Source organism: Pristiophorus japonicus, chromosome 15, assembly GCF_044704955.1.
Source record: "Pristiophorus japonicus isolate sPriJap1 chromosome 15, sPriJap1.hap1, whole genome shotgun sequence".
NCBI lineage: Eukaryota > Metazoa > Chordata > Chondrichthyes > Pristiophoridae > Pristiophorus > Pristiophorus japonicus.
The window spans coordinates 178,980,100-179,002,490 of NC_091991.1; the positions used below are offsets into that span (position 1 = coordinate 178,980,100).

At 47.7% G+C, this 22,391-nt stretch overlaps 1 protein-coding gene across 1 annotated transcript in view; it reads left to right on the forward strand.

Annotated features, from left to right (window-relative positions):
- Nucleotides 1-22,391, forward strand: part of grid2ipb (glutamate receptor, ionotropic, delta 2 (Grid2) interacting protein, b) — a 126,461-nt gene that overhangs the window by 98,886 nt on the left and 5,184 nt on the right. Inside the window, exons 10-21 of the mRNA XM_070901393.1 lie at nt 2,651-2,751; nt 3,289-3,403; nt 4,290-4,609; nt 5,202-5,642; nt 7,090-7,177; nt 7,548-7,625; nt 10,558-10,754; nt 11,716-11,871; nt 12,812-12,898; nt 13,404-13,533; nt 14,397-14,515; nt 15,293-15,457. Coding sequence (XP_070757494.1) covers nt 2,651-2,751; nt 3,289-3,403; nt 4,290-4,609; nt 5,202-5,642; nt 7,090-7,177; nt 7,548-7,625; nt 10,558-10,754; nt 11,716-11,871; nt 12,812-12,898; nt 13,404-13,533; nt 14,397-14,515; nt 15,293-15,457 — 1,997 coding nt within the window. The remainder of the gene's footprint in view (nt 1-2,650; nt 2,752-3,288; nt 3,404-4,289; nt 4,610-5,201; nt 5,643-7,089; nt 7,178-7,547; nt 7,626-10,557; nt 10,755-11,715; nt 11,872-12,811; nt 12,899-13,403; nt 13,534-14,396; nt 14,516-15,292; nt 15,458-22,391) is intronic.

Below are 22,391 nucleotides of genomic sequence, written 5' to 3' on the forward strand. Positions count from 1 at the left end.
ATAAAGGATGAAACTGAGTACTGTATGCAATAAGTAAGTGTGACCTTAGCTCCTTTAATTAGACTCCAGAGTGCAGGTACAGCGTGGGAGGCCTGCTTATATACAGTGCTTCCAGAGGATGTTGGGATCCCTTGGGACTCCAACAGGTAGGCCCTCTGGTGGTGGTGTGATACAGGTTGCCAAGGGTTACATACATAACACTCTCTAACTCCTCAAAGGCAGTCAGGCAAGTCCAAGGCAAACCCCAACCCATTTTATTACCTAAAATCTTACCTTCCTCTGCCGTGATAATCCAAAATATATATAACAGCTTCATTCTCTGCTTTCCCAATTTAACTGGGTGGCTTCTGTTCTACACAGCCCATCATCTCAAACAGTCTATCCATTTGTATGTTATTGATGCTCTTAATTTTGAAGCCCTGAATCAGATCTCTTCTAAGTCTATGCATCTCCAGCAAATGCAAAGCACAAAGTTTATTTCAATGCCCTTAGACCAGGGATCATTTTGTTGCACAACACTCGCAGATGATGTCTCACCTCCACAGCCATTATTTAACTCTATTACTGTCACCCTAGTTTTATGCTGTTGTTGACGCCAGTTCATTGGATATATTCAAGAGGGAGTTAGATATGGCCCTTACGGCTAAGGGGATCAAGGGGTATGGAGAGAAAGCAGGAAAGGGGTACTGAGGGAATGATCAGCCATGATCTTATTGAATGGTGGTGCAGGCTCAAAGGACCGAATGGCTTACTCCTGCGCCTATTTTCTATGTTTCTATGCTGAACAGCCTGGGCAATGATGCCTAGGACCCTTTCCGTTTTGGTCATTACATCAAACAGTCTGCCTTTTATTTGTTACTCAGAGGCTTGGGTTGCAGCCAACCCTCCACGATTGGCCTGGAGTCTCCAGGAACTAAAGACTGATCTCCAGGACACCGCTGTGAACAACACCCGAGGGAAAAGTCACAGGAATACATTCTTCTCTTAAATCAATCACTAATTACCAAAACTACAAGAGTAAAAAAATTGTGTCTTTTAAAAAAAAATTCTATTAACACTTTTGTTTACTAGTTCTAAAAATGTTGAACATTTGGGGAGAGGCTGCTTGACTGACAGTGAAGAATCATCAGACAACCAAGAGTCGCTTAGCTTGCGAATTGGCGTGGGAGGACAGGCCATGTGATGATGGACACATTGGGTGGCCAATGGTTGATGTCCAAGCAGAGTTAGCAACCCTAACAGAATTTGAAGTTGAGCTTGTTACTTGTGTTTGAGGTTTGATTCATTACTCTCGGAGTTTGGGATTGTTCCTTTTCAGGCTAGGTTAATTTTCTCCAAGTTGGAGTTTGGATTTGTTCTGGCGATCGATTTTGTTGTTCTCTGTTTGTAATTGGATTTGTTATTCCTTCTGCGACTGAGTCTGTTACTTGATATATTTGTGGTTGGGTTTGTTAATCACGTAGGATGAGGTTGTTACTCTGCGATTCAGTTTGTTACTTACTTTAAGTTGAAGGATGCTTTTATCCTGTCCATGTTTGAAGTTGGGTTTATAGTTGAATTGCTGAATGCCAGTGTATCTGATGAAAGGCAGATTGTTTTATGGTAATGAGGTAATTGGATACTGTCTGCCTCTCCCAGATTTGGTAATTAAAGTGATTTATTTAAGAGAAGAATGTATCACTGCTCATTTTAAAAAGAAATAAATACCTTGGAGCTCAGCCAGAAAAGCAATTTATGGAGGAATTTAAGAGACCTTGTGAAGCATCAGCTGCTGTTATCTGAGTCTTTACAGGGGTTGGAAGGGACACTGAGAGCTCTATTCAAGGCATGGGCAATATTCTCAGGGGTTTGCTTAGCATCTTGACTACAGAACCAGACTCTTTTTATTCGTTCATGGATGTGAGCATTGCTGGCAAGGCCAGCTGAGAGGCAACCACATTGCTGTGGGAGTCACATATAGGCCAGACTGGTTAAGGACAGCAGATTTCCTTCCCTAAAGGACATTAGTGAACCAGATGGTTATTATGACAATCCAGTAGTTTCATGGTCACCATTATTGATGCTAGCTTTTTTATTCCAGATTTATTTAATTAACTGAATTTAAATTCCACAGTTGCTGTGTTGGGATTTGATCACACATCTCTGGATTGCGAGTCCACTAACATAACCACTATGCTACTGTACTTGTGCTCGTGTTCCTCACCCCTTCAGCCCATACTCTTCGATTAGTGCCATCCAGCTGAGGGCTAATAGGGCCTCACTTTAATGTAGTATCCAAAGATGGCACCTCTGACAGTGTAGCACTCCCTCAGTATTGCAATGGCGTGTCCCACCTAGATTTTGTGCTCAAGGCTCTGAAGTGGGACTTGAAACCATGACCTTCTGACTCAGGCAGTATTACTTCCACTGAGCTAAGCCAAGGTCGGGTTCCTCGGGTCTATCCAGTCCATGTGGAGCAGTTACCAGTAACATCAACTCTGGGATCTATCCCCATTACCATTCTCAATTAAAACAGGTTGTGACATTGTGTAACTTCTGTAATACTATGCAGTTTTCAGCAATCACTGATACACTTCACAACCCTCAATGTAACACAATTTACCATGACTTGCCGATTGTTAGCACAGGTGTGTGTATCTGTTATTTGCAGGAGGTCCTGGGGAAACGGGGGATATGTACGTGCGCCTTACCCCTGGGGAGCGACAAGCAGGAGACGGCACATCCCTCCCAGAGACACCCAACCTGAGAAAGGTGAGTGATTATGTTTTGCTGTATTCTCAGCCACCCTCCCTGTGATGCATCCCCGATATTGCAGCCACATCCCAATGAACCATTCCTAGACACGGTGATACCCTCCCTGCTGCACCCCAGCCTGTGTTACACCATCTTTAGCATATCGCTCCCCAAACTTCACCCCGGCATATCGCTTAACCCCCTCTACTGTCCAACCACCCGAGAGCGTAACCCCGACAACACACTCCTCCCTATTGCTCACCATTTTCCATATTTCAGTCCTTCCTTCATTCACTCTTCCCTGTCACTCACATCTCCCTTTTACTCACTTGCCCTGTCTTTTTACTTTCCCCTCCGTCATTCATCCATCTCCATCAATCACTCACTCTCTCATTATCAACCCCCTCGCTCGCTTGTGTAATCCTGATTGTCTATACTGAGAATGAAAGCGTCTAACATTGACAGTTAGTGCCACTGCTGGTCATGATATTGTCATGATGTGCCTCTGACCCCGCTCTTCTCTCTGTGTGGTGCTGACTGTGATTTTGTTCTCAGATATCTCCTATCTATGCCGAAATAGAGGCCCGCGGAGTGTCCAGCTACTCGGGGAAATTGATGAAATCATCTGTGCCTAGAACCTCTCCGGTGCCCGAACAGCTGAGCCATTCAGGTAGAGTAACGACTGCTTCTGCCAACAGGCTTTCCTCATTCACACCCTCTAGCAGGCTGTCTGTGAGGCAGCACTCAATCAGGAACTGGCCCAACCATTGATATTTTCATTTAGCAACCGAAAGGGCCAAGGCCACATCTGTAGTGTGGGCCAGATTTCACGGCAGTGACTGCACGCGCACATGGGTACCAATCGGCCATTATGCTTTAACCTCTGGTTCCCCCAACCCCCCCACCTGACTTTCTTCAATGAGCGGAATATGCCGCACAGATCTGTGGTCCCCTCCACTGTGCCACCTGCGGCCAGAAACAGTGCCAACTGAACAGTGCCCCGTACTGCCCAGCAGTGATACAGCTGTACTGGCGCTCCTGCCTTCAGAGTTGCTAGGGGGCAGTGAGGACATCTCATTTGCTTGTAAGGCGTTGTTGGTGGGAGCACCACGGAGGAAAATAGCACAAGTTACAGGAGACTTAGCAAAATGAACACTGGCTACTGTACCTGATGGGTTGCTGCAGGACAACACCTAAAGAACTTGCAATTCTTTCGAACCTTTCACCACCTCAGGACGTCACAAAGCGCTTTACAGCCAGTGAAGTGCTTTTTGAAGTGTAGTCACTGTTGCAATGTGGGAAACAGGGCAGCTCCCTCCCTAACCCAATTGTAGCCTCTCCCTGCCAATTGCTGTTCTGTTATTATCACAGAATCCTGGAATCGTACAGCACAGTAGGAGGCCATTCGGCCCATCGAGTCTGTGCCGGGTGTGCAAGGGCCTTGGCTGCTAAGATGGGCATGGCACGAAATGGTGTTGGCTCTAAAGATGTCGGCTTATTTCATGTAGATCTGTAAAAGAACATTTTTGAAATAATTACTTTTGTTCATGTTGCAGGCAGCAGAAAGGGGCTGTCTCTGTCGTGGCAGACGGAACCTATTACCGCGCAGCCCTGTCGCTGTCACCCCCCCATCGTCCCCTCCCCCACTAATTCGGACATCCACCCCTACGTCAGCCTGGACGGCAGCCCCAGCCCCTCTCCGCAGAATGTGGAGATCATGAACAGCCCCCTGAGCCGCCGCAAGAAGCTCTTCACCTTCTCCCGGCCTCCTCGCAGCCGTGATACAGACCGCTTCCTGGACGCCCTCAGTGAGCAGCTGGGCCAGAAAGTGACCATCGTGGACGAGTTCATGACCCCTGAGAACGACTATGAGGAGGTAAGTTTCTCAAACATAAAAGTAGAGCTCTTGACAATTACCAAGCACTCAGCCTCATAGTGAGGAGTGGATTTGCATTCAAAAGGGAGCCAGGGCAGTTCCTGAGTGTCAATATATCGACATTTAGAAGGTGGAGAGGGGTCATTGGGAAGGGGATCATTGCAGGAGTGTGGGTGTCATTGGGGAATGTGGAATTGGGGTGATAGTTTGGAGAGGTCATACCGTGCCAGATGGGTCAGGCTTAATGGACCAGCTGGTCTTTTTCCTGTCCACGTTTGTAAGATTTTTAATTTATTACAGATCAATATATAGATACCAGAGACCCAGGAGTGAGTAACAGGCTGCAATCTAATCGAGGGGCTTGGCTGGTTTACAGAATAGCAGATACCCAGGAATAATGCACAAGTTCAAATCTAAATGAACAGTTGAATTCTTTATATATAAATGATTTGTTAAAAAGCTGCAGAGATGCTTTCTTTATAAATGAAAAGCGTTACAGAGAAGGTTTATATAGATGGGGAGGAGGTGCGCGGATGGGTTTGCTGCAGCTGCCCTTTTTTATTTCTGGTTGATTTGCTCTTTGTTTCCATAGATGACTTTTCATGACGAGCAGGGAATCTACGGCATGAATGACCCAAGCAGCCCCAGTGAGTACGTCAGCAGCAGCGACGATGGAAGTTCCCTGACGTATTCCTCGTGTTCGGATCCTATCCCACCCCCTCCTCAAAGCCCCCCACCCCCTCCACCCATACAGTTCAATGACCCGAAACCCGTCACCTTAATCTCAGAGTTGAAAAGGGTTATCCCACCTCCACCCCCACCTCCGCTGCCTCCACCTCCCTCTTACTCTTCCAGCCAACACAAGTCTGTGCCCCTCCCTCCCCCTCCTCCCCCACCCCCCTTACCAGCTTCATCTGGCCCCCATCCGCTGCACCGTGGCGGGTTTCACCGCAGAAGCGAATCCAGTCACATGAGCGTGAAGAGGCTGCGATGGGAACAAGTGGAAAACTCCGAAGGAACCATCTGGGGTCAGGTACGTGAAGCAGCTCCTTTCGTGTTCCTGCAGCTGATCTGCCAAGTTTAACCCTTCAACCACTGGCATGACAGAGAGGGTGGACACTGTCTCTGATGTGGGCATGGAGGAGACAAAATGGGGAGGGGTTTCTGACTACAGGAAGGATGAGAAGGTTGGTGAGCAAAGGCAGGTAAGGGGACAACTGGGGAAGGGAGGTCGATACATTAATTACATATATATTCAGTGACTCCGTCCCTAGTACTCAGCCCAGCATTGAGTCCACGCACTCAACTGGCTCCAACACTCAGTCCATGCGGTCAGCAGTCCTGTCTTCAGTCTGCACGGTCAGTGATTCAAATGCTCAAACCACACGATCAGTGTCTCCAGCACTCAGTCCATGGAGAGAAGCTTCTATGCTGGAACAAAGTGTGGTGGGAGTTCACTCTTTGCTTCCGTCGTGGGGAGCAGGACAGCTTCCTGACTGGGGCAGAGATCGCAACATATAGTCGAGAAGTGTCAATAAATCTTTGATCTCCTCGACTAGTTTTGATCACCTGAGGGGGCTCGACAAGGTGGCTGCGGAAAGGATATTTCCACTCAAAGGCGAAACTAAAACTAGGGGACATAGTCTCAGAATAAAGGGCCGCCCATTTAAAACAGAGATGAGGAGGAATTTCTTCTGAGGTTGTAAATGTATGGAATTCTCTGCTCCAGAGAGCTGTGGAGGCTGGGTCTTTGAATATATTTAAGGCGGAGATAGACAGATTTTTGAGTGATTTAAGGGAGTAAAGGATTATGGGGAGCGGGCAGGGAAGTGGAATTGAGTTCATGATCAGATCAGCCATGATCTTATTGAATGGCGGAGCAGGCTCGAGGGGCCGAATGGCCTACTCCTGCTCCTATTTCTTATGTAGAAGCTGTTTGACCCAGTTGCAGAGTTTGCTGTTACTTTCCCTGTGTTACAGGGTCTATGCTCCCCACAGCACCTGTGTGTTATGTTTCCAAACACAAATCCAGCGTTGAAACTGGCTCAGTTACACTGAGTGGCCTCCAGTGAATATAGGAACAGGCGTAGGCCATTTAGCCCCTCGATCTTGTTCCGCCATTCAATGAGATCATGGCGATCTGTGACCGAACTCCATATACCCACCTTTGCCCCATATCCCTCAATACCTTTGGTTCACAAAAAATTATCAATCTCAGATTTAAAATTAACAATTGACCCAGCACCAATTGACATTTGTGGAAGAGTTCCAAACTTCTACCACCCTTTATGTATTTCCTAATGTCACTCCTGAAAGGCCTGGCTCTGATTTTTAGACTATGCCTCCTCCTAGTGCCCCTGCAAGGGGGAGCAGTGAGAGTTCGGTCAATGTAAATAGCAAGGATTCTGTGCTGTGCCTCATTCATATGAAGCCATCTGATAATCAATTATCTCCGGTTAACCACAAATAATTTTTCTCAGTTTGGAGAAGACTCGGATTACGACAAGCTGAGTGACATGGTCAAGTACCTGGATCTGGAGCTGCACTTTGGGACCCAGAAACCAAACAGTAAGTGACAGCCGGGCATTGCCCACCCACCTAACGGTGTGCCACTGCATCAGAGTATGCCAGACAAGTGAGCGTTCGCAATGTGTGCGCGCCAGGCTCTGAGTGTGTGTGCCGAAATGCTGGTGTATTCTCACTGTATTTTAGTCACTCTTATGTGGATGGAGCCAGGCTGTCCCCAGTGGTGAGTCAATGCACTACACTCGGGTTATTCACTTTCTGAGACTCGGTCCACATGGAGCGATCGTCAAGTGGCCCACGTGGACTCTGGTCTTGTCACCCAGACATGGGTTGGTGCTGCTTGGTGCCGTGCGATGATCTGCATGGTCCTCGTTACAGCATTTCTCCTTACTCTCTTTCTTTCTTTTTGCAGAAGCAAGTTTTGTACCAGAAACGTTTAAGAAGAAGGATGTGGTGGAAGTGCTGTCCCGTAAGAAGGCCTACAACACATGTAAGTACCCTGCCCCCCGCCCTGCCACCCCCTTACAGTCAGTGTGGCTGGAGCAGAGCTGGGCACAGAATGGCCGATTTGAATTATAAACTCCCTATAGCATTGCTCATGGACAAACATTACTCTTGGTATAAAACCCTATTCTCTCCTTCCCTTTTACACATTTCTTGTTGCCTCTGTCACCTCTCTCTTCCATACATTTCAAACTCACTCCGTGACTGATGCATCTTTCTTTTTTGATTCACTCAATTTGGAACTTTTTGTCCTTTTATGAAAGCCCCAGGGCCTACAGGAAGATTCCAACCACCGGGTACTGGGATGGACATGGCTACTGGGGATGGGTGGAGAAAGGTAACAGTGGGTGAAGGAGCAGCTGAAAGTGGGGGCCCTGGCCAGTGTCTAGTTTACTATCAATTCCGCCCCGGCCCCAACCCCGGACCTGCACTTTTTCCCAGTTCTCAGCCCTCTAACAAGGGTTCAATCCTATGGTTCAAGAGCTGGAAAGTGCATTAGGCTGAATAGCTTTCGGCCGGTACAGACATAATGGGCTGAATTGCCTCCTTCTGTGCTGTTAAATTTCTATCATTCTATGAATTAAGTAGGTGGCAAGTAGAAAGCTGGAGCCTGATGTTGGGAGGGAAAAGATACCGGACTGTAGCTTCTATAGATATGTGAAGAGAAAAAGATTAGTGAAGACCAACGTAGGTCTCTTGCAGTCAGAATCAGGTGAATTCATAATGGGGAACAAAGAAATGGCAGACCAATTGAACAAATACTTTAGATCTGACTTCACTAAGGAAGGCACAAATAACCTTCTGGAAATACTAAGGGTTCGAGGGTCTAAAAAAAGAAGGAACTGAAGGAAATCCTTATTAGTCAGGAAATTGTGCTGGGGAAATTGATGGGATTGAAGGCCGATAAATCCCCGGGGCCTGATAGGCTGCATCCCAGAGTACTTAAGGAAGTGGCCCTAGAAATAGCGGGTGCATTGGTGATCATTTTCCAACAGTCTATTGACTCTGGATCAGTTCCTATGGACTGGAGAGTAGCTAATGTAACACCACTTTTTAAAAAAGAAGAGAGAAAATGGGGAATTATGGACCAGTTAGCCTGACATCGGTGGTGGGGAAAATGTTGGAATCAATTATTAAAGATGAAATAGCACGCCTTTGGAAAGCAGTGACAGGATCGGTCCAAGTCAGCATGGATTTATGAAAGGGAAATCATGCTTGACAAATCTTCTAGAATTTTTTGAGGATGTAACTAGAAGAGTGGACAAGGGAGAACCAGTGGATGTGGTGTATTTGGACTTTCAAAAGGCTTTTGACAAGGTCCCACACAAGAGATTAGTGTGCAAAATCAAAGCACATGGTATTGGGGGTAATGTATTGACGTGGATAGAGAACTGGTTGGCAGACAGGAAGCAGAGAGTCGGAATAAACGGGTCCTTTTCAGAATGTCAGGCAGTGACCAGTGGGGTGCCGCAGGGTTCAGTGCTGGGACTCCAGCTATTTACAATATACATCAATGATTTAGATGAAGGAATTGAATGTAATATCTCCAAGTTTGCAGATGACACTAAGCTGGATGGCGGTGTGAGCTGTGAGGAGGACGCTAAGAGACTGCAGGGTGACTTGGACAGGTTAGGTGAGTGGACAAATGCATGGCAGATGCAGTATAATGTGGATAAATGTGAGGTTATCCACTTTGGGGGCAAAAACAGGAAGACAGAATATTATCTGAATGGTGACAGATTAGGAAAAGGGGAGGTGCAACGAGACCTGGGTGTCATGGTACATCAGTCATTGAAGGTTGGCATGCAGGTACAGCAGGCGGTGAAGAAGGCAAATGGCATGTTGGCCTTCATAGCTAGAGGATTTGAGTATAGAAGCAGGGAGGTCTTACTGCAGTTGTACAGGGCCTTGGTGAGGCCCCACCTGGAATATTGTGTTCAGTTTTGGTCCCCTAATCTGAGGAAGGACGTTCTTACTATTGAGGGAGTGCAGCGAAGGTTCACCAGATTGATCCCTGGGATGGCTGGACTGGCATATGAGGAGAGACTGGATCAACTGGGTGTGTATCCACTGGAGTTTAGAAGAATGAGAGGGGATCTCATAGAAACATATAAAATTCTGATGGGATTGGACAGGTTAGAGGCAGAAAGAATGTTCCCGTTGCTGGGGAGTTCCAGAACCAGGGGTCACAGTCTAAGAATAAGGGGTAAGCCATTTAGGACTGAGATGAGGAGAAACTTCTTCACTCAGAGAGTGGTTAACCTGTGGAATTCTCTACCGCAGAAAGTTGTTGAGGCCAGTTCGATAGATATATTCAAAAGGGAGTTAGATGTGGCCCTCATGGCCAAAGGGATCAAGGGGTATGGAGAGAAAGCAGGAAAGGGGTACTGAGGTTGAATGATCAGCCATGATCTTATTGAATGGCAGTGCAGGCTCCAAGGGCCGAATGGCCTACTCCTGCACCTAGTTTCTATGTTTCTATGTTTCTATGACTAGGAGAGAAAGGAGGGCAGGGCTGTGGTGTTAGGAGGGGGAGGCATTGAGAGAGTGTGAAGGATTGGAGACTGGTGATGGAGGGAGGGGGAACTAACAGAGAGAGAGAGAGTGGGGTCTGGGTCCTGATGGAAGGGAGAGTGAACTAGACAGAAAGAGAAGGGATGGGACCTGGCATTGGGGAGACAGTTGGGAGGTTGCTGCTTTTTTCCTTGTATTTAGTTATTAGCTGGAGAGTGCAGGAGGGGTTGAGCAGCTATTCTCATTCCTCAGTTCCTCTCTCAGATGGTGAATGGGCCAGTGTTAAATCATTCCTACTCTCCTTTCTTTCATTTTCAAGTGTACCTGTCAGTTACTCAGTAAGTCTTCTCCACCTCTCCCTGTCCTGCGATGACTGATCCTCTCGGTGGGTTTATTTCTGTCAGCTATTCTCATCGCCCATCTGAAGCTCTCGGCTCTGGAGCTCCGCCGGATCCTCATGACCATGGAGAACGATCGTCTGGAGCCCTCCCACATTAAGCAGCTGCTGCTCTACGCTCCCGACGAGGAAGAGTTGAAGAACTTCAGGCGGCATGCGGCTGATCCCAGTAAGCTGAGTGAGCCAGACCAGTTCGCCCTGCAGGTGGGTCCCAGAGAAACCAGCACTGCCCTCGTTCTACATCAAAGACACTTATTTCCATTGCCCTTCACCAGCCTGCCTTTACTTTGCAGTTGCTAGTTTCTCTCTCTCTCCAGCCTATTTCCTCTGTTGGGGGAGTCCAGAACAAGGGGACATAACCTTCAAATTAGAGCTGGGCCGTTCAGGGGGTGATGTCAGGAAGCGCTTCTTCACACAAAGGGTGGTGGAAATCTGCAACACTCTCCCTCAAAAAGCTGCTGAGGCCGGGGTTCAATTGGAAATTTCAGAACTGAGGTTGCTAGATTTTTGCTGGGTACGGGTATTGAGGGTTACTGAACCGAGGCAAGTGGGTGGAGTTAAGATGCAGATCAGTCATGATCTAATTGAATGGTGGAACAGGCTCATGGGGTTGAATGGCCTCCTCCTGTTATGTTCCTATGTACTCCCGTGACCCTTCTCTTTACGCGCTCCTTTGTCCCAATGTCACTTCCCCCAAGGACATCTACCCCAAAGACCTACAGTAAAGTTCGATTGTTGTAGTAATGTTGCTCCTGTATTGTCATGTTTGGTTATTTACTCCAATAGGCCTTATCGCCTCACCCTGTAATAACAACTTGCATTTATATATAGCACCTTTAGGAGGAGGAAAAAGTCACAAGGTATTTCATCGAGGGTGATCAAAGAGGTGGCTTTTAAGGAGGCTCTTAAAAGAGGAAAGGGAAGTGGAGAGACAGAGGAGTTTAGGGAGGGAATTGCAGAGGCTGGCTGCTGGCCTATTGTCTAGGCTCACACTGATAAACAGATACTTGAGTGCCTGTGGATCATTGACCCAGCAGGAATCAGCAGCTTCAGGAAAGGAGAGGGAAAAACACATCCCTGCTTCATATCTTTGCCCAAAGCTCCTTCCTCAGCACAGATTCATGGAACACCTTTCCTTTCCTTCTGCATCCGTGTATGTGTGTAGATGCTGTCGGTGAAGGAGTATAAAATCAGGCTGCGGAGCTTACACTTCAAGATCACACTGCAAGAGAAGACGGAGGAGATAAAGGCCGGACTGCAGTGTATCTACAAGGCCTCCGTTGAGTTGAAAAGTGGCAGGAAGCTAGCCAAGATTCTGGAGGTAAGAGACCAGCTCCGGGCAGATTGAATAGGCTGCAGCTCGCACCTCAACCTCTGTCTGTGACAAAGCAGCAACAGCTGGCATTGAAAATAATACCACATTGCTGCAGTGTGTGCTATGGTTTATCTCCGCTTTCTGGTAGTCAGAAGGTTGTGTCTCACTCCAGGCTTTAAGCCCATAATCCTGGCAGACACTCCAGTGCAGTACTGAGCGAGTGCTGCACTGCTGGAGGTGCCGTCTTTCAGATGAGATGTTAAACAAGAGTCTACCCTCTCAGGTGGATGTGAAAGATACCATGGCACTATTTAAAGAGCAGGGGAGTTCTCCTGATGTCCCGGACAATATATCCTTCAACCAACTCTCAATATAGATTATCTTGTCATCTGTTTGTGGAACCTTGCTACACGCAAATTAGTTGCCTTGTTTGCCAACATTACAACAATGACTACACTTCAAAGATACTTTATTGGCTGTGATGCACTTTGGGATGTCCTGAGGATATCAAAAGTGAGTTCTCCTTTTTCTTTATTTCACTATCTTAGTGTGGATCTCTCTCTGTCTGTGTATGTGTCTCTATGGTTCTCTCTCTGTGTATGTGTCTCTATGGTTCTGTGTGTGTGTGTCTCTGTGTATGTGTCTCTATCGCTCTGTGTTTGCGTCTCTCTCTCTGTTTATGTGTGTGTGTGTCTCTCTCTCTCTCTCTGGGTTGCTGTCTGTGTGGGTCGCTCTGTATGTGTCGGTCTCTCTCTTCCATCAGTGAGGTGTGATGGTGCAGCTGGAGCCCGATATGTCCAATGAGAGATGGAGTGAGGAGTAATGGAGAGTCTGTGCGTGGACAAGAAATCCAGAGCAGATCCTGTTGGCTTCAGCTGTTAGTGCTGTGGTTTACCAGCCCTCTTGTTGCTGCTCAATAATTATTTCTTCATCTTTACTTTGACAGTTCGTTCTTGCAATGGGAAATTACCTGAACAATGGACAGCCCAAAAGCCCCAAAACCACAGGATTTAAAATTAATTTCCTAACAGAGGTGAGCGACTGACAGTAACTGGGTTCAAATGTAATTAAGTAATGAGTTGGTGTCAATGTTAAAGAGGCCTCCCAAGGGGAAGGAAGTTCCTTTTGTTGTTGGCTACCTGTGCGAGCGGGAAGGTGAGGGAAGTAATTTATGATGTTGGCAATCCTGGGACGGTATGGGGAGAAGGTCGAGATTAATGGTGGCAGCAGTTTCTGCGGCAGGGGAAGGAAGGGGTTAATTATGTTGACATCCCTGGGAGGAGGAGAGGGCAGTGGTTAAAGGGTGTCATCAGCTGCTAGCAATGGAACTATAGTAAATGGTTATCAATGTTGACACTCCCTGGGGCAGGGGAGGGTTGTGGGTAAGTGTTGCTGTCCTTTGGGGAAGTGGGGGCAGGGGTGGTTAATTGTGTTTGCATCCCTAGGGGAGAGGTTAATCATGTTGGAAACTCCTCTCATTTGAGTTAAGTGTCTCTATGCTGCGTCCTTCTCTCATTTGACGTCTGTTTCTCTCCCAGCTTGACACCACGAAGACTGTGGATGGGAAATCTACTTTCTTGCACATTCTTGCCAAATCACTGAGCCACCACTTTCCTGAGCTGCTGGATTTTGCCAAGGAGATTCCGACAGTGGCACCTGCTGCAAAAGGTAGGCTCAAAACATTACGCAGTGTCTGCCTGAAAGGGAGTGAGTGTCTGTGCTCAGTTTGTACGGTGACAAGTCACTGATACCCCAAAAATGCAAACATTTCACTTTGCCAAGAACCCATGGGATGCAACTGTCTGAGGTCCTCCAGCATTGGCAGGACGGTGCTGAGGGTCTCGAGTCTGCTTGTGGCTGTTCCCATCCGGATGAGCAGTGAATAATCCATCACACTGCTGACTTGAGCCTTGTAGATGCGGAGAAGCTTTGAGAGTTCAGGAGGTGAGATGCTCTCTGCAGAGCACCCAGCCTCAACCCTGTTCTGCAGCCAAAATGTTGATCTGGTCAGTGCAGCTAAGCTTCTGGTTAGTGACGACTCCCCGAGATATTGAATGTTGGGGAGTTAGCAGTGGTGGTGCTATTGAAGACCTGGAGAAGCCAAGTTAGAGATGGTCATTACCTGGTACTTATGTGACACGAATTTTGGAGTTAGGTGCAAGGATGTTTACTGTAAGTCTATAACTAGTGTGTGACTGTTGTTTATGCATTTGTTAGTCTTTTTGGTAAAATAGATTTGCTTGATATTTTCAACTTAACACCAAGATGGATGGTGTTCTACTGTTTGCAAAGACTGGAGTGAGACATTGTGAAGGCCCATTGACCAATAGCTAAAAATAATTACTAAACAGGGTTTGCTGTTCACTTTCCGGCCATGTTACTAAAAGCTTGTCTAGATCTCAAGATAAGAATAGACATTGTCAAAGTTATGGAGAGGTGCGACTCACTCACAATCTAAGATACAAGAATCGAAACAATCCAGAGCAGGAGAAAGACCCAAACACATGTAAAACTCTTCCCTTTTTTTCCAGTTAATCAGAGAACGATAACTACCGAAATTATTGACATCCACACAAGCAGGAAGGACATACAGTCAGCTTGTGAGAACATGACGATCACCGACGAGGACAGATTCGCTGCAGTCATGACCGTATCCTTCCAGACGCACTGGTGCATGTTATCTTTGTTTATATTGTGTATGACTGGGTTTGATCACCTGAGGGGGTTGGAGAGGACATTTCCAGAGTATTTTTTCCCTTATTGCCCCAGGGTTTTTTCTTGTTCTTTTGTCTATCCCAGGAGATTAGATGGCTTCGGGAGATAGGGGGAAGTGTTTAGTCATGATGCCTCCGGCCAGGCTTGATGTACCATCTGGTCTTTTCCTCCCTGTCAATTTTGTATGTTCATATGTCAAGGTATATAGCTCCCTGTACACTGTACCATCCAGCAATTGTAGGTCAGGTACAGCATGGTTTAGATACAGAATATAAAACCTTCTACACTGTACCGTCCAGCACGGCTTTAGGTACAGAGTAAAGCTCCCTCTCCACTGCCACATCAAGCACTCCAAGGTCAGGTATAACACAGGTTAGATGCCCAGTAAAGTTCCCTTGATTCTGTAAGTATTGTGTACTATTTTGTACAGGTTGCATAGTGTGGGGTTGTATAAAGTCCATGTGCAGAGTTCCAAGAAATGTCTGGGAAACAGATGCTTGTCACACAAGAGAGTTATCAGTAAACCTTTCCTACACTAGACATCAAATAGTCCAAAGTTTTGACGAAAGTGGATGAAGCAGGTCGATAATGTACAGCCTGCAGTGAAGTGAGAGTTGGGCCTGGTCTGGATCACGGCTGCTTAAGGTTTGAAAGGTTCCCCAAGTTCTCAAGAGTTGAGCTGTATTGTTGTTACTGTCTTAACTGGTGTCAGGCATTCCTGGGGGATGCCCAGCCCGTTATCGCTTCCCTCGACTCCCTGCAGACCCGAGCCATCGAGGAGTTCAATAAAGTCTCAACGTTTTTCGGGGAAGATTCGAAGGCAACCACTACTGAAGCTTTCTTCGGGATATTTGCAGAATTTATCACAAAGTTTGAGGTAAGATTTGGCAGATTAACCTGCAGCAAATCCGTGCAGTTATTAACCCCCAATCATGTTGAACATTTCCAAAATGTTCTGACTCAGTAAAATACTACTTTTTCAGTTATTTTATGATCTGCTGCTCCTACAATAGTAACACTCATCTTCCTATCAGTTTTATGAAAATGTGCAACTAGCTTGTGATATATACAGGGAAATATATGATGCGAATTTAATATACACAAGGAAAATGCGCGATATACATGAAGGAATATGTGATGTGCATAAAACATAGTTTAGGTTAAGCTGAAATTTACTGGGAGTGGAGTATATAAGAACATAAGAATTAGGAACAGGAGTAGGCCATCTAGCCCCTTGAGCCTGCTCCACCATTCAACAAGATCATGGCTGATCTGGCCATGGACTCAGCTCCACTTACCTGCCCGCTCCCCGTAACCCTTAATTCCCTTATTGGTTAAAAATCTTTCTACCTGTGACTTGAATACATTCAGTGAGCTAGCCTCAACTACTTCCTTGGGCAGAGAATTCCACAGATTCACAACCCTCTGGGAGAAGAAATTCCTTCTCAACTCGGTTTTAAATTGGCTCCCCCGTATTTTGAGGCTGTGCCCCCTAGTTCTAGTCTCCCCGACCAGTGGAAACAACCTCTCTGCCTCTATCTTGTCTATCCCTTTCATTATTTTAAATGTTTCTATAAGATCACTTCTCATCCTTCTGAACTCCAACGAGTAAAGACCCAGTCTACTCAATCTATCATCATAAGGTAACCCCATCATCTCCGGAATCAGCCTAGTGAATCATCTCTGTACCCCAAAGCTAGTATATCCTTCCTTAAGTAAGGTGACCAAAACTGCACGCAGTACTCCAGGTGCGGCCTCACCAATACCCTGTACAGTTGCAGCAGGAACTCCCTGCTTTTGTACTCCATCCCTCTCGCAATGAAGGCCAACATTCCATTCACCTTCCTGATTACCTGCTGCACCTGCAAACTAACTTTTTTTGGGATTCATGCACAAGGAGGACCTCATCCATTGCTCCCAGGAGGCTGGTCTGTCGGTCGCCTTCCTATCCCTCGACCAAGAGAAGGCGTTCGACAGGGTGGATCACGACTATCTGCTCGGAACTCTGCGCGCTTTCGGGTTCGGGACGCATTTCGTCGCCCGGATCCGACTTTTGTACGCCGCCGCGGAGTGTCTGATTAAGGTTAACGGGTCCTTGACGGCGCCCCTTCGCTTTAGGAGAGGGGTGCGCCAGGGATGCCCCATGTCCGGCCAGTTATACGCCGTTTGCGTGGAGCCTTTCCTGCGCCTCTTGCGGACGAGGTTGACGGGACTGGCTCTGCAAGGGCCGGGCGTGGAGGTCGTCCTCTCGGCTTACGCCGATGACGTGCTCCTCGCGGTAGAGGATCCCGCTAACCTGCGGAGGATGCGTGAGTGCCAGGAGATTTACTCGGCCGCGTCCTCCGCCAGGATCAACTGGGAGAAATGTTCCGGACTCCTGGTGGGTCAGTGACGGGTGGACTCCCTGCCGGAGGAGCTCAGGCCTTTTGCCTGGAGCACGACCCATCTCCTCTATCTGGGAGTCTACCTTAGCCCCGACGAGGGAGCCTGGCCTGCGAACTGGCAGGAGCTGGAGGCCAAGGTCGCCGCTCGCCTAGGGCGCTGGACAGGACTGCTCCGAGTGCTGTCCTACAGGGGTCGAGCGCTAGTCATAAACCAGCTGGTGGCCGCAATGTTGTGGTACCGGCTGGTCACTTTGACCCCTCCCCCTGCGTTTGTCGCCAAGATACAGAAGAAGCTGGTGGACTTCTTCTGGAACAACAGGAAGCACTGGGTCTCTGCTGCGGTCCTGAGTCTCCCGCTTGAGGAGGGCGGTCAGTCGTTGGTGTGCGTCAGCGCCCAGCTCGCGACTTTCCGTCTTCAGACCCTGCAGAGATACCTTTACGTCGAGCCCCCTCCTAGGTGGTGTGCTCTGGCGAGGTATTTCTTCCGCCAGCAGCGCGACCTCAATTATGACCCGCAGCTCCTGTTTGTGAACTTGGGGGGTGCCAGGACCGCCCTCCGGGAGCTGCCTGTCTTTTACAGGGAACTCATCAGGGTCTGGAACAAAGTCTCCACCAAGCGCAGCTCTCCGCCGGCTGGAGTGGCGGCCGTCCTGCAGGAGCCGCTGCTCGGGAATCCGTACCTCCACGGCCGAGGTTTCATGTGGCGGTCGGAAGAGAGGGCTGTGGCTGGTGAGGTGACCAGGGTCAGGGACCTGCTCGATGGCGGAGGAGCGGGCTGGATGGCGCCAGACACGCTGGCGCGGCGCCTAAACTCTGCCAACGTCCGCCACGCGGCCGATGCCATCGAGTCGCTAAAAACAGCTCTGGGCCCTGACTCCGTTAGGTGCATCGAGGAGGCTCAAGCACGTGGGGAGATCCCGTCCGAACTGACCCCCGTCCGGACGGAATTCCTCATCGGCGCCAAACCCCGGAACCTCCCTCGGGGGCCGGCGCCTCACAACTTGAGCCGCCTCGGGGAAATCCCCTCCGTGCCTTTCAGTTCCGCGCGGAGGGGTTTCCTGTACGGACTGCTCCTGCACACCCTCAACTTTGCCATCCTCGCCGGCCGTCCGGAGGAGGCGGGGGTCCCCGATGGAGGGCACTGTACGCAGGGGTCCTCCCATTATTCATCGGGGACTTGGCCTGGAGGGTGGTGCACGGAGCAGTGCCGTGCAACAAATTTTTAAGCCGGTTCACGGACTCCCAGGCCGCCTGCAATTTCTGCGGTCTGGAGGAGTCCGTGTTCCATGTTTTTATTGAGTGCACGAGGTTGCAGCCCCTGTTTCATTATCTAAAGGGGCTGCTCCTGAAATTCTGGCTGCACTTCAGTCCCACTCTCCTGATCTTTGGGCACCCTGTGCGGAGGGGAGCGGGTAGGTCCGAAGGCCTCCTCGTAGGACTGCTCCTGGGCACGGCCAAGGGTGCCATCAGCCGGTCCAGGCAGCGGGCGGTCGAGGGGGTCGTTCAACCTGACTGCCTGCCTCTCTTCCGCTCTTACATCCTGTCCAGGGTGTCCTTGGAGATGGAGCACGCGGTGTCCACCGGTACGCTCGCGGCCTTCCGCGAGAGGTGGGCACCGGAGGGACTGGAGTGCATCATCACGCCCAGCAACCAAATTTTAATTTGATTTTACGTTTTAAAGTTTAATTTGTTTTAATTGCCGGTGTTTTTAGTGTCCCCTTCCCTTTTATAGGGGGCACCGGAAAAATTGTGATTTTAGTGCCCAAAAAAAAACAAAAAAAAAAGAAAAACACAAAAAAAAAAACCAAAAAAAGGAAAAAAAAGGGCCTTGTAAATATCTGGTGTGTCACCCAGGTCGGGTGGCACAGTTTAATGTTTATGTTTTGCAGGTAGACTCTAAAAGAGTTTCATGCACAAGGACCCCCAGGTCCCTCTGCACCGCAGCATGTTGTAATTTCTCCCCATTCAAATAATATTCCCTTTTACTGTTTTTTTTTCCAAGGTGGATGACCTCACATTTTCCGACATTGTATTCCATCTGCCAAACCTTAGCCCATTCGCTAAACCTATCTAAATCTCTTTGCAGCGCCTCTCTAACCTCTACACGACCCGCTTTCCCACTAATCTTTGTGTCATCTGCAAATTTTGTTACACTACACTCTGTCCCCTCTTCCAGGTCATCTATGTAAATTGTAAACAGTTGTGGTCCCAGCACCAATCCCTGTGGCACACCGCTAACTACCGATTTCCAACCCGAAAAGGACCCATTTATCCCGACTCTCTGCTTTCTGTTAGCCAGCCAATTTTCTATCCATGCTAATACATTTCCTCTGACTCCGCGTACCTCTATCTTCTGCAGTAACCTTTTGTGTGGCACCTTATCGAATGCCTTTTGGAAATCTAAATACACCACATCCATCGGTACACCTCTATCCACCATGCTCATTATATCCTAAAGGAATTCCAGTAAATTAGTTAAACATGATTTCCCCTTCATGAATCCACGTTGCGTCTGCTTGATTGCACTATTCCTATCTAGATGTCCCGCTATTTCTTCCTTAATGATAGTTTCAAGCATTTTCCCCACTACAGATGTTAAACTAACCGGCCTATAGTTACCTGCCTTTTGCCTGCCCCCTTTTTTAAACAGAGGCATTACATTAGCTGCTTTCCAATCCGCTGGTACCTCCCCAGAGTCCAGAGAATTTTGGTAGATTATAACGAATGCATCTGCTATAACTTCCGCCATCTCTTTTAATACCCTGGGATACATTTCATCAGGACCAGGGGACTTGTCTACCTTGAGTCCCATTAGCCTGTCCAGCACTACCCCCCTAGTGATAGTGATTATCTCAAGGTCCTCCCTTCCCACATTCCTGTGACCAGCAATTTTTGGCATGGTTTTTGTGTCTTCCACTGTGAAGACCGAAGCAATCATCATGTAGGAGATCAGTCACTTGAAGCAATCCAGTCTGGAGGTGACAAAGACATGGATGAGGGTTTCAGCAGCAGATGGGCTGAGGTAGGGATTGTTAGAAATAGGCAAGTTTAAGGCTATCTCTGGTCACTATAATAATCAGGATCAACTAAAACCAATCTGGTGGGTATATTGTGTTTAATCAGAGGTTAAGACAGTAATTAACACAATAGTTATATATCAAAAACATACAACCGTAACAAGTAGTTGATACTGACTCCAATTGGACAAACGGCTGGCGCATGTGAACAGTTCTCGTTCTCGGTTTAGAGCTTCCTTCGGTAAAGCATGGGATCACTCAAAGTGTTCAACCAGCTCGACTTCTGCTCCACTCCCCTCACACCGTCTATGAGAGCAACCTTGAGGAGGCTATCTTTATTCCATTTTTAGGGATGGGCCTGACGATTTAAAACGCAGAATATCGTATCATTTTTATACATTTTTAGGCACCCCTGATTTCTAACCGGAAGCAGGGGGAGAGCAATGTTATGGAGGCGGAAGTAGGTGGTGTTAGTAATGGAAAGGATATGGGGTTGAAAGCTCAGCTTGGGGTCGAACAGAATGCCACAGCTCTGAACAGTGTTGTACAGAGCAGAGAGGAAGCTGAAGTTGGTGGCGAGGGTACGACATGTGGAGGCGGAGTTGAAAAGGAAGAATTTGGTCTTTCCAGTGTTCAGCTTGAGAAAGTTATGGCTCATGCAAGAGTGCATGTCTGACGAGCACTGACAGAACAGAGGCCATGAGGGCGCAAGAGAGGTGTGGAGAAGTAGAATTGAGTGTCATTGCTGCAGGATTGGCTAACTAATAGAAAACAGAGCGTCGGGATAAATGGTTCATTCCCTGGATAGCAACCAGTAACTAGTGGGGTGCCACTGGGATCAGTGCTGGGACCCCAACTATTTACAATCTATATATACAACTTGGAAGAAGGGACTGAGTGTAACGTAACCATGTTTGATGATGATACAAAGATGGGAGGAAAAGCAATGTGCGAGGAGGACACAAAAAATCTGCAAAAGGACATAGACAGGCTAAATGAATGGGCAATAATTTGGCAGATGGAGTATAATGTTGGAAAGTGTGAGGTCATGCACTTTGGCAAAAAAAAATCAAAGAGCAAGTTATTATCTAAATGGAGAAAGATTGCAAAGTACCACAGTACAGCGTGACCTGGGGGTACTTGTGCATGAAACTCTTTTGAGTTTACCTGCAAAACATAAAAACATTAAACGGTGCCACCCGACCTGGGTGACACTCCAGACATTTACAAGGCCCTTTTTTTTTTTTCCCCCCCCCCCCCCCCCCCTTTTTTTTTTTTTTTTTTTTTTTTTTGGGCACTAAAATCACAATTTTCCCCAGTGCCCCCTATAAAAGGGAAGGGGGACACTAAAAGCACCGGCAATTAAGACAAATTAAACTTAAAAAACGTAAAATCAAATTAAAATTTGGTTGCCGGGCGTGATGATGCACTCCAGTCCCTCCGGTGCCCACCTCTCGCGGAAGGCCGCGAGCGTACCAGTGGACACCGCGTGCTCCATCTCCAAGGACACCCTGGACCGGATACTTGTGCATGAAACACAAAAGGATAGTATGCAGGTGCAGCAAGTGATCAGGAAGGCCAATGGAAACATAGAAACATAGAAAATAGGTGCAGGAGCAGGCCACTTGGCCCTTCGAGCACGCACCGCCATTCAATATGATCATGGCTGATCAAGAAGGCCAATGGAATCTTGGCCTTTATTGCAAAGGGGATGGAGTATAAAAGCAGAGAAGTCTTGCTACAGCTATATAAGGTATTGGTGAGGTCACACCTGGAATACTGCGTGCAGTTTTGGTTTCCATATTTATGAAAGGATATACTTGCTTTGGAGGCAGTTCAGAGAAGATTCACTAGGTTGATTCTGGGGATGAGGAAAGGTTGAGGAGGTTGGACCTCTACTCATTGGAATTCAGAAGAATGAGAGGTGATCTTATCGAAACGTATAAGATTATGAGGGGGCTTGACAAGGTGGATGCAGAGAGGATGTTTCCATTGATGGAGGAGACTAGAACTAGAGGGCAAGATCTTAGAATAAGAGGCCACCCATTTAAAACAGAGATGAGGAGAAATTTCTTCTCTGAGGATTGTAAATCTGTGGAATTCGCTGCCTCAGAGAGCTGTGGAAGCTGGGACATTGAATAAATTTAAGACAGAAATAGACAGTTTCTTAAAACGATGGGTTATGGGGAGCGGGCGGGGAAGTGGAGCTGAGTCCATGATCAGATCAGCCATGATCTTATTAATTGGCGGAGCAGGCTCTAGGGGCCGTATAGCCTACTCCTGTTCCTATTTCTTATGTTCTTATGTTCTTCTATGGAAGTTGAGCCCACGTCAATGGATGCTGTGAACCTGCAGCATGTAGATGAGGAAAAGGAAGGGGCCTAGGATTGATCTTTTGGGCCTCTGTAGG